General features: G+C 44.0%; 1 protein-coding gene across 4 annotated transcripts in view; it reads right to left on the bottom strand.

Moving 5' to 3' along the window:
* Window positions 1–894: 894 nt before the first annotated feature.
* LOC121554181 (high-affinity lysophosphatidic acid receptor-like) overlaps window positions 895–20,889 on the bottom strand; it is a 36,037-nt gene continuing 16,042 nt past the window's right edge. The window contains exons 1-3 of one of the 4 annotated variants that reach the window (XR_005997652.2): window positions 6,961–7,355; window positions 6,093–6,342; window positions 895–1,884 (exon numbers count right to left, since the gene is read on the bottom strand). Coding sequence is in view for 2 of the 4 variants with exons in the window: in XM_041867662.1 (XP_041723596.1) it covers window positions 16,516–17,700 (1,185 nt within the window). In the remaining 2 variants the exon portion in view is untranslated. Of the gene's footprint in view, window positions 1,885–6,092; window positions 6,343–6,960; window positions 7,356–16,263; window positions 17,831–20,511; window positions 20,595–20,889 lie in introns of those variants that run through there. The other 3 variants (XR_005997651.1, XM_041867662.1, XM_041867670.1) reach the window with 3 other exon arrangements.

The following is a 20,889-nucleotide window of genomic DNA, read 5'->3' as shown; positions in this document are numbered from 1 at the left end:
CAAATTCAGGTATGTTTATGTCCGGCAGAATGAATACACCCCTGATGATGCGTAAACACAGTTAACTTTCATAACAGCCACGTTGTATTCCTTCTCGCATGTATGCGCTCTCCTCCTCGCATCTTTTCCCTTCGTCGCTTGTGGACGTCAATGCACAACAAATTAGATGTATGTGACCAGGCGTAAAAACCTTTCCAAGTCAAACCATATCATAACTGCTACACACAGCCTACATCGTTGTCACCATATTAGCTGAAGTAGCGTCATAGTCAACATAGCTAATATAATTAACGCGTTAGTAAGTTTAGCTCTTACACCGGCGGGCCACGGTGGCAATAAGTTAGTAAAATCAAAAGCTTACCTTGACTTGGAAGAGTTCCAATGTTGTGCTGGATAGTCATAGCCAGCAAGCTAACATAGCATCCCTCTGTTTGAACAGGATGTTTGAGTAGGCGTAACTAACTAGCTGCATTTGCTAGCTAAGTAAGTGACACTGAAAGTGTCTTGCGTCTCCTTCATTTTGGAATAAATACATTTGTTCAAAACTGTTCAACTATTGTCTTTCTCTCTCTTTGAGTCAACTACTCACCACATTTTATGCACTGCAGTGCTAGCTAGCTCTATCTTATGCTTTCAGTACTAGATTCATTCTCTGATCCTTTGATTGGGTGGACAATATGTCAGTCCATGCTACAAGAGCTCTGATAGGTTGGAGGACATCCTCCGGAACTTGTCATAATTACTGTGTAAGTCTACGGAAGGGGGTGAGAACCATGAGCCTCCTAGGTTTTGTATTGATTGATTGTAGTCAATATACCCAGTGCTGTTGAGGCTACTGTAGACCTTCATTGCAAAATTGTATGTTTTAATAAATTATTTGGTGACATGATTATATTTAGTATAGTTTTATCTAAAAAGGACAACTTAAATGTTTACAATTTTCCTCCCCTTCCTCCTTTGAGGAACCTCCACTGTTAGATATGCTTTAATGCCCTAATAGTTAAGGGTACGATTCAAGTTTGGCTAATCTGATCCTAGATTAGGAACAATTTATTTCTCGTGCTCTTGCAAATCATGCAGGACTGATTCTCTTCCACCATCTAGTGGTGGACTTCCGTTTCATTCAAATGCACACACTCAAGGCTTCATACAAGGCAATTCACACTAGCTAATCATCTCATTACAAATTAAAGTGTCAGTCACAGCACTAATAGATTAACAATCAGTATCAAAACTCTTCAAAATCCCTAACCTGTCATGACCCACTGTGTTTGCAGTACATGTGGATATGGTACAGTACGGCTACACACAGACGCATGAAGACGTATGAAAATGAATATATGCATTCATCATTGTAGACCCTAAGTTTTCCTATTACGCTTTAAGTACCATCAGCCTCCATCACTCTAGGTCTGTAACCAGCACTGGAAGACTGAACTCTGAAACAAATACTGTAAGAGTAGCTGGCAGCATCACAGAAGTATAATGCATGGAGCAGCATAGAGGGTTAAACTGCTTATTCCACAAAATACTCATGGACATATATTGTGGTGCCATGTCTACAGTAGGAGTCAGTAGAGTCACAGTTCACTCTGGCTCCATGGGAGGGTGCTGTGGGACAGGATAACTCACTGTAAGGACACTTGAGGGTCAGGTAATGGGTCAGAGAGAAGTTCTAGGGTCCAGGGGGACAGGTAGGGAAATGAGGACGCATGTCACCACTCCAATGTTGGTAAAGTTGTGTGGTTGTCCCGACTGGTAGAGAATCACCCGCAGTGTGAGGCTGCTCTTCTCTATAGTGGACTGGTGGGTCTGTAGGGTCAAGGGTCAGGGCCATTTAACTTTTTTGATCTTTTTCATCACCTCTGGAGATTTTAGTTCACCCTGCAGAGACAGTGACATTTACAGAAGACATTCACAGATCAGATTGACATAACAACAACATTCCCAAAAATGATTCAATACCGTCACCAACCCTGGTCCTGGAGAGCTACTGACCATGAAGGCTTTTGGTCCAGTCCAACTGTAAAAAAATATATATAAAACAATACTTCAAAACCCTGATTAGCTGAATCAATTGTTTTAGTGTTGGGCTGGAATAGGGCTGTTATGGTGACTGTATTACCGCCACACCGGCGGTCACGAGTCATGACAGCAGTCAAATTCCAGGTGACCATTTAGTCACGGTAATTAGGCTTCTCCAAGCTCTGATGCTGCTGATGGTCATTAGTAGCCTACCAAACTTGCTAACTGCCTGGTAGTCAGCACTATATTGTCCCTCTAATCACTATGACATTGATGCAAAGGAAATCAAAAATCTAATCAAACACTTCATGAGAGCCCATGAGCTCATGTTGCACAACATTACTATAGGCTATGTAACTATGTGAGAAAACAGAGTGATGGCCTCTATTAAAAAGAGGAGGATCCCATCAGCTTTCTATAAGCTAGGCCTACTATATTTATTTCTCAACTTTCCTAATATTAAGCATATTGCTTCTCTTTACAACAGGTGTATAGCCTACCTGGCTGGCATGAAAATTAACCACGGGAAAAGCGTCCTCCATTCACTATTTAAGTGCATAGATTACATGTATTTTTTCCCCCTGACCCTGTTTCGAGAGGTGCATGATAATGGTCCATTATAAATCAAAACAAATTTCACACATATATTATTTAGTATACATCGCATTTGGAAAGTGTTCAGACCCCTTCCCTTTTTCCATATTTTGTTACATTACAGCCTTATTCTAAAATTGATTTAATTATTTTTCCCCCCCTCATCAATCTACACACAATACCCCATAATGACAAAGCGAAAACAGGTTTTTAGACATTTTTGCAAATGTATAAAAAAAAAACGAAATACCTTATTTACATAAGTATTCAGACCCTTTGCTATGAGACTCGAAATTGAGCTAAGGTGAATTTTGTTTCCATTGATCATCCTTGAGATGTTCCTGTAACTTGATTGGCGTCCGTCTGTGGTAAATTCAATTGATTGGACATGATTGGGAAAGGCACATACCTGTCTATATAAGGTCCCACAGTTGACAGTGCATGTCAGAGCAAAAACCAAGCCATGAGGTCGAAGGAATTGTCCGTAGTGCTCCGAGACATAATTGTGTCTAGGCACATATCTGGGGAAGGGTACCAAAAGATTTCTGGAACATTGAAGGTCCCCAAGAACACAGTGGCCTCCATCATTCTTAAATGGAAGAAGTTTGGAAACACCAAGACTCTTCCTAGAGCTGGCCACCCAGCCAAACTGAGCAATCGGGGGAGAAGGGCCTTGGTCAGGGAGGTGACCAAGAACCCGATGGTCACTTTGACAGAGTTCCAGAGTTCCTCTGTGGAGATGGGAGAACCTTCCAGAAGGACAACCATCTCTGCAGCAGTCCACCAATCAGGCCTTTATGGTAGAGTGGCCAGACAGAAGCCACTCCTCAGTAAAAGGCACGTGACAGCCCGCTTGGAGTTTGCCAAAAGGCACCTTTAAGGACTCTCAGACCATGAGAAACAAGATTCTCTGGTCTGATGAAACCAAGATTGAACTCTTTGGCCTGAATGCCAAGTGTCACGTCTGGAGGAAACCTGGCACCATCCCTACGGTGAAGCATGGTGGTGGCAGCATCATGCTGTGGGGATGTTTTTCAGCGGCAGGGACTGGGAGACTAGTCAGGATCGAGGGAAAGATGAACGGAGCAAAGTACAGAGAGATCCTTGATGAAAACCTGCTCCAGAGTGCTCAGGACCTCAGACTGGGGCGAAGGTTCACCTTCGAACAGGACAACAACCCTAAGCAACACAGCCAAGCCAACACAGGAGTGGCTTCGGTCAAGTCAAGTCTCTGAATGACCTTGAGTGGCCCAGCCACAGTCCGGACTTGAACCCGATCGAACATCTCTGGAGAGACCTGAAAATAGCTGTGCAGCGACGCTCCTCATCCAACCTGACAGAGCTTGAGAGGATCGGCAGAGAAGAATGGGACAAACTCCCCAAATACAGGTGTGCCAAGCTTGTAGCGTCATACCCAAGAAGACTCGAGGCTGTAATCGCTGCCAAAGGTGCTTCAACAAAGTACTGAGTAAAGGGTCTGAATACTTATGAAAACACAATATTTCTGTTTTTTATTTTTAATAAATTGGCTAAAAGATCTACAAACCTGTTTTTGCTTTGTCATTATTATTGTGTGTAGTTTGATGAGGAGAAAAAACAATTTAATTCATTTTAGAATAAGGCTGTAATGTAACAAAATGTGGAAAAAGTCAAGGGGTCTGAATACTTTCCGAATGCAATGTATGTAAAGACAAGATTAAATCAAGAATAGTGTGATGGGTGACAATATTAGCCTATCACTTGTGAATGATGCCCAGCCTAGTCACACACCTCATGTAGCCTAGCCCATAGGCCTATATATTTTGATAAGGTTTGTATCACAACTAAAGTGGCCAAATAACTTCTTAAAATGAAGTACATTAATCCGCTTTACAAAGGGTGTAGAGCCTAACTGGCAAACACAGCACTTTTATAATACAAGCATTACATGCATAATCGCATTTGTGGTCATTTTTGAGAATGGTGTTTTCCTGCTAATGGAACATTTGCGCTTATAGTGTATTTCCGTGTGCGCATTTCTGCGCTTATTATGTGAAGAAATATCCAAAAAGTGTATCAACATTTTAAGCTAAATGTTCTCATCTGTTGCGTCAGGCTCATTGCTTAAAACAGGTTTTTTGATGCTAGTTGTTGTATGAATTTGGGATCTATCGCATCCTACAACTGTCCAGACTATGTTTGGAATATTTATTTATTGCACAGAATAGAAAAAGTCAACTTTTGTACTATGGGGGATAGTAGATTGACATTGGCTAGTGCTTTTGCTGTTTGTTAGGCCTACTCATCTTGTTGGCTGACTAAAAGTAAATGAGGACAGTTCCAATATCTTCAATATGCGCCTCGGAATTGGATGAGGATGTGCGCAGTTGCATCCCGGATGTGTCTGTCTTCACTTGTAGCCTGTAGAAAGACCTGATCACGTGACAGAGAGCCATGTGAGTGAGAGGTGCTTCGGCATGCAGCAGGGAGAAGGGAATAATAATTATTGTCGTCAGCCCAAGGGCACAACAGCCACTGGCCGCAAAAGGCATGGATTTGTTTAGGGGGCATTAAGGCCTCACAAAGGGGATGCAGCAGGGAAATTCGAGGCATTATCAAATTGTCAAATTGTGAATGAGTGACTGATGAAGTGTGTACAGCCTGCGCAAAAAACTAAGCAGAGCTCAGGCTTTCCATGCAACTTTTTTCAAATAATCATTAGTCACATCATGCAGCCTTAGAATGTATTAAAAATCAAAACATACAGCCCAACATTTATATCACAACTAAAGTTACACAAATAACTCTTAATGAAGCATATAGGAGGACCTGTTTCTTTGTTAACCGCTCAACACAGAATAGCTGCATGTGCACACTTCCTCAAATGTTTGGAGAAAATATCCTCTCTATTTTATTAAGCTATGTTCAATTGTATTCTTCATACTATAAAATAATATGAAATAATGCCACGGAATTCTAAGCAAATCTTGTCTCCTAAATTAACTAGTGTAGCCCACAACCATGTGGCATAGCCAAATCAGGGCCTAACATAAGGACAACTCAGTGTATGCTATTCTGTTCTTCTGAAATAGACTACATTTTCTTCGTATCATGTTTCTTTAGACCTGTCTAAAATAAAGAATGGATTTATTGTGATGGTGTAGGCTATATTACATAGATTTATCAGTGGCTTGTAGGCTATGCGTGGAAGCCAGGATATGCAAAATGTGTTTATGTTAATGGATTTATTAGTGGCTTGTAGGCAATGCGTGGAAGCCAGGAGATGCTAAATGTGTTTATGTTAATTAACGTCAACATTTGTATCACACCGGCAGTTATTTATTTGCTAGACAATCGCCGACTGACAAAATTTCATGACCGCCACAGCCCTAGGCTGGAACAAAAGCCTGCAACCTGTAGCTCTCTAGGACCAGGGTTGGTGACCACTAATTATTATCTTTACAAAAAGACCAGTAGATACTAAGGTTCCATACCGAGCCGTCTGCCTCCTGTTTGAGATTAACTGAGGTGGGGGAGGAGGGTCTCCCCAGAACTTCTGGGCAGTGGGAGGATGAAGAGTGGGTAGTGGTGGTGCTGGACAGCTTGCATATGGGGATATAGAGGTTCATGGAGGGAGGGGGCTGTCTGTCACCCCCTGGCTTCTTCAGTCTGACAGGGCCACTTATAGAGCAGCTGCCATCTAACACGACCAGAGGCCTCTTCCTGTTGTGGTTGTTACTGGAGCTGCAAGACAAAACAGAAGATACTGACTGAGGCTACAGTAGGAGTATCATTTTGGAGTCATTGGCTTTTACCGTAGCAAAATAACTCATTTTATTGAGCCTGTCAGTCTGTGGCCATTAAACTGCGGAGAGACATACTTAACGGTAGACTCAGCGATACATGACGTAAACAGCAAACAGCAGCTGATTTCCACAACAAAGAGTGTTGAAGCGTTAGGCTGAACTTCTCCGCTGTTTTGATCCTGTAGCTAGCACGTGCACATGCACAGATACTCTGTATGACTGTGTGAGAGCAAAGTCTTGCATCGTGTTGGAACGCTGAGTCTACCTTCAAAGGCCCAGTGCAGTCAAATATATATATATTTTAATCATATTGTACAACAGATGATACAACTAACAATTTAAAATTGTGAAAAAATTTGATCAGTGTTATTTGCTGATGGTTGCTGGTTGAAAATACAATCTACACAGGACCTTCTAATCAGCAGGTTTTGCATGGGTGGAGTTTAGGCTTGCCTGGTGACAACACCAGGCAGTACATTAGTTAAGTAAAGTCAGTGACTCAGTGGTATTTTTGTATTGCTAACATAAACTAGAAGCAACAAGACTGGATTCACACTCAGAAAAAAGTGAGACTGTCCGCTAGCCGTGCTCTGTCATGCTCGGGTCCACTCCATTCTCTTTCATCTGCGGTTGTTGGGCAGAGCTCTCTGCGGGAGGTGGATGACGTGCCAGAGGTAGAGTTCTGTGAGCCGGTAACGGCTACCATCATCTCCGGTGCTTATCTTTTTCTGTCCGGGACAAGGGCCAAGACATGTCACATTTTAGCTAGAGCCTCATCAAATCCGACAGCTGAAAGACACTAACCATGTGCTGGGGTGTATTTACAAGGAATCAAACGGATGTGAACCTGCCAAAACAGGGAGGGACCATAGAAATGGAGGAATCTAGTGCCATTTTGAAGTAGTTAACTGGGTGGGACTTCCTATGGGTTAAGGAAGGATCACATAATTCCATCCGGGTCATCAGAATGGATCAGCCAATGAATGATGCTTGTGAGCAAACATTCCATAACTGCAGGTGGCAGTAAATCGACAACCTTGGCTTTATACCTGTTCAGACAACACACTCCAGGTGGAAGTATGCGCCCTTCAGTCATAGAAGTAGTAGAAGAAGAAAATAGACAGCTTCAAAATGGAGTTGGCCTCAATGGTGCTGGGTCATCACTAGTTACCACAGCCACAAAGTGCTTATTTCTAAAATGTCTCTTCTCAAATCAAATCAAATTTTATTGGTTACATACACGTGTTTAGCAGATGTTATTGCAGGTGTAGCGAAATGCTTATGCTTCTAGCTCCGACAGTGCAGTAATATCTAACAAGTAATATCTAACAATTTCACAACATATACCCAATACACACAAATCTAAGGAATGGAATTAAGAATATATACATATATGGATGAGTAATGACAGAGCGGCATGGACTAAGATACAGTAGAATAGTATAGACTACAGTATATACATATGAGATGTATTAATGCAAGATATGTAAACATTATTAAAGTGGCTAGTGTTCCATTTCTTAAAGTGGTCCTCTGTAGCTCAGCTGGTAGAGCACGGCGCTTGTAACGCCAAGGTAGTGGGTTCGATCCCCGGGACCACCCATACACAAAAATGTATGCACGCATGACTGTAAGTCGCTTTGGATAAAAGCGTCTGCTAAATGGCATATTATTATTATTAAAGTGGCCAGTGATTTCTAGTCTATGTCTATAGGTAGCAGCCTCTAATGTGCTAGTGATGGCTATTTAACAGTCTGATATACTGATTCTCCAGTACTTTTGTATACTTTTTAGCCAGTAGTTCTGAAAGTAGCACTCAAGAGCCAAAAGTTGTCCCCGAATATTACGTACTATGTCACATATGTGCACTGTTGGGCCCGCCCTGCAACCTCATTGGATTACGCTGGGCAGGCCTTTCGCTAGCTGTCACTCAAATGCGTGGGGCTGAAGCTCATTGGCTAGAACTCAAATTGCTAGGGGGCTGGTCCATGTGGGGGAAAATAAAGGGAAAATGTCGCGGCACAGCTTCAAGAAAACAGTGTCTTTAAACTAGGGATTTTGTGGCTAATTGAGGTAAGACAGTCATTTTGCTCATAGAGTATACATTTATGAATTACACATTGACACATCCAGCCCAGAGCTGGAGGTTTAAAAAATACTTTGTCGACAAAATACCGGAGCATGTCTTTAAAATATGATTTTAAACCTAACCATACTACTAACCTTATGCCTAACCCTAACCTTAAATGAAGACCAAAAAGCAAAATGTTCTATGATTTTGACTTCATGAATGGGCTATCTAGTGGAAACCATGGCGCTGCCCGTGCGCTCACAGACGCCATAATGGGACAGATACAGAAGAGTCCTCTATCATTCTCTATGGGAGGGACCTAGCTACCTGAATGTGTCCAATAAGAAACGTTTAGCTACGGTGTGCACTAAAGCAATAAGGCACAAGGGGGTGTGGTATATGGCCAATCAGTGGAGGCTGCTGAGGGGAGGACGGCTCATAATAATGGCTGGAATGGCAAAAATGGAATGACATCAAACCATGTGTTTGATGTATTTGATACCATTCCACTGATTCCGCTTCAGCCATAACCACGAGCCTGTCCTCCCCAATTAAGGTGCCACCAACCTCCTGTGTGGCCAATATACCACGGCGAAGGGCTGTTCTTAGACACGGCGCAACGCGGAGTCCCTGGATACAGCCCTTAGCCGTGGTATATTGGCCATATACCACAAACCCAGATGTGCCTTATTGCTATTATAAACTGGTTATGAACGTAATTAGAACAGTAAAAATAAATGTTTTGTCATACCCATGGTATATGGTCTCATATACCACGGCTTTCAGCAAATCAGCATTCAGGGCTCGAACCACCCAGTTTATAATAATGAATACACCCCTTCTGACCTCAAATCTCATACACCCAAATTCTTCTCTGCAGCTGCCACTACAACCTTTATTTTCTGCGACTTACGTTCCATCCCTGCGGTACATCTGATAACCATTACTATGAACGCTAGAAAGCCAATCTTACTGCATATATCACTCGTTGGCCTATCCCTCTGTATTGGCACAGATCTACTACTCACACAAATCCTCTCAGGATCCCTCCCCCTTGACCTATCTTCCTCTACTTCCTTCACTGCCTCAGCATACGACCCTGTGCACTACTCTAACCCTGGTAATCTCAACCTTCCTCTCTCACACCGGACATTTCTGATCCCCAGCCCCATGGGCACCCCTACAAATAACACATACCGCTTCTTTCCCCAATACTACACAATTATTTTGTCTCATGCCCTTCTGCACATTTCTCACACCTAGGAACCTCCCTCCTACACACTGCTGTCACATGCCCATAAGCTTGACACCTGTAACAACATAATGGATTTGGCACAAAAGCTCGGAGGGAATAACTGAAATATCCTAACATCACTTTGTTGGGAAAACACCAAAACTCAAAAGAACAATGACTCTTCTGTTTCACCACTCATGCCACCCTGTCTGCGTCACACCAAATTACTATCATCACAAACACCGGGAATCTTCCCCTTCAGTTGGTCCACTTTCACATTTACCGTTACCCCAGTAATCACTCCTTTCAATGGCGCCCTTTTCTTGAGAGCAAAACAAGTCACAGCTCTTGTCCCCATTCGTGTGGCGCGGAGCACCTGCTCCCTCTGACTGGCAGAAACACAAACAATCATCACAAGACCACTTTGTGTTACCTTCAGCAATTCCACAGCACCCAACTCCGTTGTCACCCACCCTGAAACCAGATATGGATCAGCCAAAAGGCAGGGGTCCACTTTCTCCAACAATGTCTCTCCTATTGTGACAGACTCATCTTTATCCTAACCATTGGTCCTAACATAAAAAAGATTATCCACCAATCTTCTTCTTCTTTCTGTGGTTTTCCGGCTGACTAGACACTTTCTTCTTCTTTGGTATCATGGCGTTCACACATTTTGTTTGTGCATGCTGCCACCTACTGTGCTGTAGTGTGTGGTCAATCACGTTACATTTTGTGATACAAAAATAAAAAAGGAAGGGGGAAAGGAAAGGAAACCTTACACCTATATACCACTATTTCATAACAATTCAAATCACCTCCCCATTCCACTACTTTGACCCTAACTGATCCTACACCAGGCCGACGGCCTGGGAGGACAGGACTCTTTCGTTCAACACACCTTGTAACTCTTCTGCAGTAAAAGCGTGTACACCCAAGTACTTCTCTGCTGCTGCCACCACAACATCTATTTTCTGTGATTTACATTCAATTTCTGTGGTACAGTTGATAACCATGGCAATGAATGCTAAGAAGCCAACCTTGCTGATGCACAAATTCATATCACTCTATATTGGCCTAGGCCTACTACTCACCCTTGACCCATCATCCTCTGCTCTCTTCACTACCTCAGCATATGACACCTTCTGTTCTAGTCTGACCCTGGCAACCTCAACCTGTCTCTCTCACACCGGGCACTTCTGATCCCCAGCAACATGGGCACCCCCACAATTGACAAACCCAGCTTTTTCCACGAATATTACACATTCCTTTGTCCCATGCCCTCCTGCATACTTCTCACATCTCGGAATCTCCCTCGTACACACTGCTTCAACATGACCATAAGCTTGGCATCTGAAACACCTTAGTGGGTTCGGCACAAAAGCTCTCACTGGATAACTGACGTATCCTAACATGACTTCATCAGGTAAAGACTACTTTAAAACTCAAAAGGACAGACAATGTCTTCTCAGTTTCACCACGCTCGCCACCGGATCTGCGTCACACCAAACGGCGGGCATCACAGACACAGGGAATTTTCTATTTCAGTTGCTCCACCTCAACACTTAACGCCACCACAGTAATCACTCCTTTCAAAGATGCCCTGCTCCGGAGAGCAAAGCAAGTCACAGGTCTTGTCCCTCTGGACAGAAGAAACACAGAAAATCAAGTCCACTTCGAGCTACCTTCACCGATTTAACAGTACCCAACTTATTTTCTACCCAGCCTGAGACTACATATGGATCAGCCAAAAGGCAGGGATCCACTTTCTCAAATAATGTCACTCCCACTGGGCCCGAATCATCCTTCGCATGACCATCAGGGTGAGGCTCAGACTCCGAGGTCTTCACCACACCGGCCACCACAGGTAATTCATCCTCACTGAGCTATCAGAGAGAGAGCAGAATACGGTTTGTACTTGGCACACATCTTCCCACTGCACTCGGCTCGTCTCCTTCTTCCTCGCTGTCCATAACCACATCTATCCGTCCACCACGCTCATGTCGCGCCTTCATTCGCTGTATTGCTTGTCCTTCGGAATGATGGCGTTTCTTCAAAACACAACTTCTGTTCCTTAGACTAATTTACAAGTCTGTCTATCTCTGGCACTCTCTTCTGCTTCTCTTCTATCGTTTGACTAGATGCTTTGTTGCGAATTGCTGCCTTTCACAGTTCAGAAAGTGCATTGCACATTTGTTCACAGAAAAGCGAAATGGGAAGAAAAAAGGAAATTGCTCCACCATCTAACCATATATATATATATATATATATATATATATATATATATATATATATATATATATATATATACACAGTGGCTTGCAAAGTATTCACCCCCCTTGGCATTTTTCCTATTTTGTTGCCTTACAACCTGGAATTAAAATGGATTTTTGAGGGGTTTGTATCATTTGATTTACACAACATGCCTACCACTTTGAAGATGCAAAATATTTTTATTGTGAAACAAACAAGAAATAATACAACAAACTGAAAACTTGAGCGTGCATAACTATTCACCCCCCCCCCCAAAGTCAATACTTTGTAGAGCCACCTTTTACAGCAATTACAGCTGCAAGTCTCTTGGGGTATGTCTCTATTAGCTTGGCACATCTAGCCACTGGGATTTTTGCCCATTCTTCAACACAAAACTGCTCCTTCAAGTTGGATGGGTTCCACTGGTGTACAGCAATCTTTAAGTCATACCACAGATTCTCAATTGGATTGAGGTCTGGGCTTTGACTAGGCCATTCAAAGACATTTAAATGTTTCCCCTTAAACCACTCAAGTGTTGCTTTAGCAGTACGCTTAGGGTCATTGTCCTCCTGGAAGGTGAACCTCCATCCCAGTCTCAAATCTCTGGAAGACTGAAACAGGTTTCCGTCAAGAATTTCCCTGTCTTTAGCGCCATCCATCATTCCTTCAATTCTGACCAGTTTCCCAGTCCCTGCCGATGAAAAACATCCCCACAGCATGATGCTGCCACCACCATGCTTCACTGTGGGGATGGTGTTCTCAGGGTGATGAGAGGTGTTGGGTTTGCACCAGATGGCCAAAAAGCTCAATTTTAGTCTCATCTGACCAGAGTAGCTTCTTCCATATGTTTGGGGAGTCTCCCACATGGCTTTTGGCGAAACACCAAACGTGTTTGCTTATTTTTTTCTTTAAGCAATGGCTTTTTTCTGGCCACTCTTCCATAAAGACCAGCGCTGTGGAGTGTACGGCTTAAAGTGGTCCTATGGACAGATACTCCAATCTCCGCTGTGGAGCTTTGCAGCTCCTTCAGGATTATCTTTGGTCTTTTTATTGCATCTCTGATTAATGCCCTCCTTGCCTGGTCCGTGGGTTTTGGTGGGCAGCCCTCTCTTGGCAGGTTTGTTGTGGTGCCATATTCTTTCAAATTTTTAATAATGGATTTAATGGTGCTCTGTGGGATGTTCAAGGTTTCTGATATTTTTTTATAACCCAACCCTGATCTGTACTTCTCTGCAACTTTGTCCCTGACCTGTTTGGAGAGCTCCTTGGTCTTCATGGTGCCGCTTGCTTGGTGGTGCCCCTTGCTTAGTGGTGTTGCAGACTCTGGGGCCTTTCAGAACAGGTGTATATATTCTGAGATCATGTGACAATTAGATTGCACACAGGTGAATTAAGTTCTGAAGGTAATTGGTTGCACCAGATCTTATTTAGGGGCTTCATAGCAAAGGGGGTGAATACATATGCACAAACCACTTTTCTGTTATTTATCTTTTAGAATTTTTTGAAACAAGTAATTTTTTCATTTCACTTCACCAATTTGGACTATTTTGTGTATGTCCATTACATGAAATCCAAATAAATAATCAATTTATATTACAGGTTGTAATGTAACAAAATAGGAAAAATGCCAAGGGGGATGAATACTTTTGGAAGGCACTGTATATATATATATATATATATATATATATATATATATATATATATATATATATATATATACCACTATCCCCACCACACCCCCACCACCCCTTCCCACAACTTTGGCCCTAACAGATCCTACACCAGGGCGTCGGCCTGGGAGGCTGGAACCCCTTCTCTCAAAACCTTCTGTAGTTCTTCTGCACTAAAATCTCTGCCACCCAAAAAGGTATGCGCTGCTGCTACTACCAATTCAATCTTCTGGGATTTCCTTTCCATCTGTGCGGTACAATTAATGACCATAGCAATAAACGCCAAGAAGCCAACCTTACTGAGCACAGGACATTTCTGTTCCCCAGCAACATGGCCACGCTCATAATTGAAACACACCACTCTTTCCACCAAAACTACAGTCTTAGAAAACAAAAGGCGCTATCTAGAACCTAAAAGGGTTCTTCGTCTGTCCCCATAGGAGATGCCTTTGAAGAACCCTTTTTGGTTCCAGGTAGAACCCTTTTGGGTTCCATGTAAAACCCTTTCCACATCGGGTTCCATGTAGAACCCTCTGTGGAAAGGGTTTTACATGGAACCCAAAAGGGTTCTACCTAGAACCAAAAAGGGTTCTCCTATGGGGACAGCCGAAGAACCCTTTTGGAAGCCTTGTTTCTAAGAGTGTACACACTCCTTTGTCCCATGCCCTCCTGCACATTTCTCACACCTCGGAATCTCCCTCCTACATACTGCAGCAAATTGACCATAAACTTGGCACCTGAAACACCATAGTGGGTTTGAAACAAAAGCTCTTTATCAGGCAAACAGACTGCATCAAAACTCAGAAGGACAGACAGGGTTTCCTCAGTCTCGCACTCGCCACCAGGTCTGTGTCGCACCAAACGGCGTGTATCACAGACACCGAGGATCCTCAACTTTAGTCAATCCACCTCAACACTCAATGCCACCCCAGTTATCACTCCTTTCAGTGGCACTCTGCTCCGGAGAGCAAAGCAGGACACAGCTTTCGTCCCGAGTTGTGAAACGCATAGATCCTTCTTCATCCAACCTGATAACACAAACGGATCGGCCAAAAGACATGGATCCACCTTTTCCACATATCATACTCCCACTGGGCCAGAGTCATCTCAGGCATTTTCCTGATCATTGGGGTGAAGCTCGTAAGCCTTCACCTCACCTGTCTGCGCAGGTTCTTCCTCTTCACTTGTCAGGTTCAATTTCTGAGATTTCACTATCCGTCGACTGGTCAGGGTTGTCCGGAGAGGAACATGTAATTATCTCTCCTGTACTTGAAAGTACTCGGCTTGTATTTCACAGACGTCAGTTTGTAAGGTTTGTACCTCGTGCCCTTCTTTCTGTCTCGCGTCATTTCGCCATCCGCCATCTTCGCTCTCCCCTCGAAGCCCACCAATCATCAAGGTAACAAGGCTAAGGAGGAGGCTCAAATGGGCTACGTCTCGATTATCTATAGTGGCTTCCTTTCCTTATGTCCTTCCACTTTGTCTATGTGTCCTTCACATGATCTAAACCAGTGATAAACATGATTTTATAGATACTTTTATTCTGCTCTGTTATGAAAATCTAACAAAGATTCATAGAGGTGTTTTCTCTCAGTCAGTTCTCGCAGCGCAGTGTGGACGAATGGAAAGAAACGCTGAAAAAAGTAAACTATGTTCCTTTCAGACAGATCTAAGGCCTGTTCCGTGATCTATTTAGGCACTATCTTAAGGTTATTATGACTATGAGTTTGGGTAAGGCAAGCTAATGCTAGATCTGTGCCTACTTCCTGGGCATTGATGTGTACATCCAGTACATGTGTTTTTTCTTTCAACTAAGGCAGCATAATTGAGATAATCACACTTTACGCAAAGTGTATGAGTTGACATGGCATGCCCTAGATCTGAACTACTCTCAGTAAATAGTTTAACCATTGTACAGATGGAGATTAATTACATACAGCACAGACTGTGTGTTCTGCTGTGGAAGATATGGGTCAGATATGGGTTTCACACACATAAATACATTCTGCAACCTACAATCAATAGAGGTCTTCAGTATCCCAGCAACACAACCATTGACATTGTAGGGGACAGCTTAACGTGGTCTGTGTTCGACAACAGGTTCAACCTTTTCATTTACTTTTAGTATTAGACATATAGAACAGCCATCTGGGTAAAAAACTGGGAAATGGTTCAATAGAATACTCTGTTCCCGGTTGTGCATCATTTGTACTCTCTTCATGTATTTTTTAGGAGAAGGGATAAAAACACAGTCACACAAAGACAGAGAGTCCCTCTGTTCACGGCTGTCCAGTGTCCACAGCACTTTAGACAAAATACATTTACGTCATTTAGCAGACGCTCTTATCCAGAGCGACTTACAGTTAGTGAGTGCATACATTATTATTACATTTTTTATACTGACCCCCCGTGGGAATCGAACCCACAACCCTGGTGTTGCAAACACCATGCTCTACCAACTGAGCTACATCCCTGCCGGCCACTCCCTCCCCTACCCTGGACAACGCTGGGCCAATTGTGCACCGCCCCATGGGTCTCCCAGTTGCGGCCTGCTACGACAGAGCCTGGATTCAAACCAGGATCTCTAGTGGCACAGCTAGCACTGCGATGCAGTGCCTTAGACCACTGCGCCACTCGGGAGGTAAAAATACAAGAATGTACTGTCCTGACTACTCTTGCTCAGATAAATACAAAAAATCAGAAGACAGCAATGTTTCAGCAGCAAGCTGTCTATCCTGCTGACATGTTGATGTCTTAACAAATCATATAGCGGGTATATCAGGTCCTTCACACCAGTGGAGCACCCTGTTGCTCTTCAAGACCAGGGTTGGTGACCTCTGCTTTACACTGTTACCAGAAAGTGTTCTCAGAGGGAGCGTTAGTTCCTCACACAGCCGACTGGGTCTCACTGCACACGTAGATGTTACTGGGCCTCACCCTCCTGCGGCTCCGGCCCGGCAACCTGGGACACAGCCTGCAGCTCTTGGGCATAAACTCCAGACACGCCTCCCGGAACTTCCTGATCCTCCAGCAGTAGATGACAGGGTTAAAAACCGTCTTCAGGTAGCTGAGCCAAAGTGCCCCCACACTGACAGGGTAAAAAGCCGGGCTGAAGTAGAACCTTCGGCTGAACACAGCCAGCAGACTGACAACAGTGTGGGGCAGCCAGCACACAGAGAAGCCGATGAAGAGGATGAGGATGGTGGTGAAGGCCCGGGTCTTGAAGCTCATGTCCATGTTGACCTTGGGGGGCCGTTGCAGGCCGGTAAGGCCCAGCTTGCTGACCTGGTTGAGGGCTGGAAGGCTGGCCTGGTCAGAGGTGTGGTTGTGGATGCGTAGGGCATTGCGGCGCACCGTGTTGAGGATGCACAGGTAGGAGTAGAGCATGATGCCGAACGGCACAAAGAACACAGCCACTGCCAGCAGCACCGTGTAGCTGCGGTCGGACAGCGACTCACTGTAGCCCAGCACGCACTGTGGTGCCCAGGCCTCCCTGATGCCCATCACCCCCGCCGCGCCCGCCCGCCAGCCGATCACGGACGGGAGCGCCACACAGAGGGACAGCGCCCAGGAAGCGACGATGAGCAGCTTGGCGCGGTGCGGCGTCAGCTTGTCCTGCCGCTGAACGATGATGAGGAAGCGGTCTACGCTAATGATGAGGAGGATGGACACGCCTTCCAGGACAAAGAGCCAGTAGAGCATAACGGAAGCACGGCAGAACCCTCCCCCGAAGCGCCAGTCAGCTGTAGCCATGGTAACGGCAGTGAAGGGCATGCAAAGCAGCGAGAGCATGATGTCAGAGAACGCCAGTGTTGCGAGGAGCAGGTTGATGGCGGAACGCATGGCGGGCTTCTGGTAGACGATCAGACACACGATGGCGTTGCCCAGGAAACCAATGGTGATCATGAAGATCATGATGGCGGCCAGCATCACACGCAGGGTGACAGGCATTAGGGGACTAGTAGCCCCAACCCCTGGCGGCGGCGGCGGCGAAATCACCACCCCTTCCTCCTCGTCCGGCTCCATCAGGGGGGCACACCTAGCCAGCAGGCTGCCGTTGCAAAACGCCATGGCGATGGTTACCAGTCTACCAGTCAGTCTGACCCTGGATACGCATCATTGTTCTTTTGTCTGAGGTTGTGTTGTTGTCAAAGCTTCCTCTGTCAGTCACAAGTCCTGGTCTCCTCATTGATGGCAAGGTCTGAAACAGGAGCAAAATGATACACGTAAGAAACATGTAGGAACAAATCCTGCGTACCAGATACATTTGAGTGCAACATACAGTACCAGTCAAAAGTTTGGACACACCTACTGATTCAAGGGTTTTTCTTTATTTTTACTATTTTCTACATTGTAGAATAATAGTGAAGACATCACAACTATGAAATAACACATATGGAATCATGCAGTAACCAAAAAAGTGTTAAATAAATCAAAATGTATTTTATATTTGAGATTCTTCAAAATAGCCACCCTTTGCCATGATGACAGCTTTGCACACTCTTGGTATTCTCTCAACCAGCTTCACCTGGAATGCTTTTCCAACAGTCTTGAAGGAGTTCCCACATACGCTGAGCACTTGGCGGCTGCTTTTCCTTCACTCTGCGGTCCGACTCATCCCAAACCATCTCAACTGGGTTGAGGTCGGGGGATTATGGAGGTCATCTGATGCAGCACTCCATCACTCTCCTTCTTGGTAAAATAGCCCTTACACAGCCTGGAGGTGTGTTGGGTCATTGTCCTGTTGAAAAACAAAAATGATAGTCCCACTAAGCCACTAACTAGGGCGGCAAGTAGCTTAGTGGTTAAGAGCGTTGTGCCAGTATCCGAAAGGTCGCTGGTTCTAATCCCTGAGCCAACTAGGTGAAAAATCTGTCGGTGTGCCCTTGAGCAAGGCACTTAACCCTAATTGCTCCTGTAAGTCGCTCTGGATAAGAGCGTCTGCTAAATGACTAAAAAAATAAATAAAATACAAATAAAATAAGCCCAAACCAGATGGGATGGTGTATCGCTGCAGAATGCTGTGGTAGCCATGCTGGTTAAGTGTGCCTTGAATTCTAAATAAATCACAGTGTCACCAGCAAAGCACCATAACACCTCCTCCTCCATGCTTTACGGAGGGAACCACACATGCGGAGATCATCCGTTCACCCACACCGCGTCCCACAAAGACACGGCGGTTGGAACCAAAAATCTCAAATCCTTTGGACTCCACACCAAAGGACACATTTCCACTGGTCTAATGTCCATTGCTCGTGTTTCTTGGCCCAAGCAGGTCTCTTCTTCTTATTGGTGTCCTTTAGTAGTAGTGGTTTCTTTGCAGCAATTCGACAATGAAGGCCTGATTCACACAGTCCCCTCTGAACAGTTGATGTTGAGATGTGTCTGTGACTTGAACTCTGTGAAGCATTTATTTAGGCTGCAATTTCTGAGGCTGGTAACTCTAATGAATTTATAATCTGCAGCAGATGTAACTCTGGGTCTTCCATTCCGGTGGCGGTCCTCATGAGAGCCAGTTTCATCATAGCGCTTGATGGTTTTGCGACTGCACTTGAAGAAACTTTCAAAGTTCTTGAACTGTTCCGTATTGACTGACCTTCATGGCTTAAAGTAATGATGGACTGTCATTTCTCTTTGCTTATTTGATCTGTTCTTGCCATAATATGGACTTGGTCTTTTACCAAATAGGGCTATCTTCTTTATACCTTGTCAAAAAACAACTGATTGGGTCAAACACATTAAGAAGGAAAGAAATTCCACAAATTAACTTTTAAGACGGCACACCTGTGAATTGAAATGGATTCAAGGTGACAACCTCATGAAGCTGGTTGAGAGAATACCAAGAGTGTGCAAAGCTGTCATCAAGGTGGCTATGTTGATTTGTTTAACACTTTTTTGGTTACTACATGATTCCATATGTGTTATTTCATAGTTTTGATGTCTTCACTATTATTCTACAATGTAAAAAAAAATAAAAAATAAAAAATAAAAAAAACTTGAATGAGTAGGTGTGTCCAAACTTTTGACTGGTAGTGTAGTTCCTTAAGAACAAAACAGACTTTGCCGATTTCTTGAGTAGCCACTGTTCATCGACACCCAGCAGATGATCTACTGCGCACGGCCGACATTCGCTATGGTCTTGTCCAATGTGAATTACTAGTAGTGCTATTGGCTGTGGACAAATACCTCGTACCCCTGCACATCGACTCAGTACTGGTACTCCCTGTATATAGCCATGTTATTTTCTACTCCCTATATAAAACTGTTATTTTTACTCTTTATTTTTATTCGCTATTCACTCTGTATTTATTCTTCTATTTCTATTTTATTTTTTATCTTATCTGGAAATGGACCCGTAAGTAAGCATTTCACTGTTAGTCTACACCTGTTGTCTATGAAGCATGTGACAAATACAATTTTATTTGTCCATACTTGTAGTATTATCAGAGTTGTTGTTGTTTTCTATATTTCCAGGCAGTCACCCTTTTTATGAGTGATGCTCACAGATGGGAGAGAATATACAATGTTGTTCATGTTGCTGAAAACCTGAGCCTGGTTGATCATTGACAGCCTTGATGAGCCTAGCTGTGACTGCATACACACAGAGATATGTACACACATAGATCGATACATTACACACACACACACACACACACACACAGAGATCTTGTTCACGAGGCAAAATCTCATCCGCTGGTGCAGCTCCACTACTGAATGTAATCCAGATGAAAGTGTGGCATCTTCAAAAGATCTCACTCACAGGACACGGCAGTTGCTATGGTTTCAACCCTTTCTCTCGCTCTGGGGGTGATGTGGAGGACAGGGTTGGGGAATACTCTGGCTTTCAGCACTCCATTATGATGCACCAAGTGGTTCCTTTACCCCGTAAATGTACCCTGTTCCATGGAGCCCTTCTCAACACATTCTTCTCCAGCTACGCAGCTCTCAGACAGGAAGGTGACAACCTGGAAGACAGGATCACTGTGTCAACATTATGGGGGGGGGGGTGATATCACTGCTTCAAGCTTTGATTTGAGCTTCAAGCTTTTGAACAGTGATATCACTGCCTCAAGTCTTACAAAGGAAAATTCAATATTAATGATTCCTTGGAAAATGGCTGTGGATTCTCATACAAGACCTTGCATCAAAAGTGTAACTGATTGTTACTGAGGCAAACAGGTAATCAGTTCCACAGCAACAAGGACCCCCCATCCCTTCCGTTACCCGCAAATGTCTGTGACATTACATTGTCCGTGTGTG

The sequence above is a fragment of the Coregonus clupeaformis genome, chromosome 23 (assembly GCF_020615455.1).
Source record: "Coregonus clupeaformis isolate EN_2021a chromosome 23, ASM2061545v1, whole genome shotgun sequence".
NCBI lineage: Eukaryota > Metazoa > Chordata > Actinopteri > Salmoniformes > Salmonidae > Coregonus > Coregonus clupeaformis.
The sequence above is the reverse complement of the archived record's forward strand: the minus strand, read 5'-3'. Positions and strand labels throughout refer to the sequence as shown.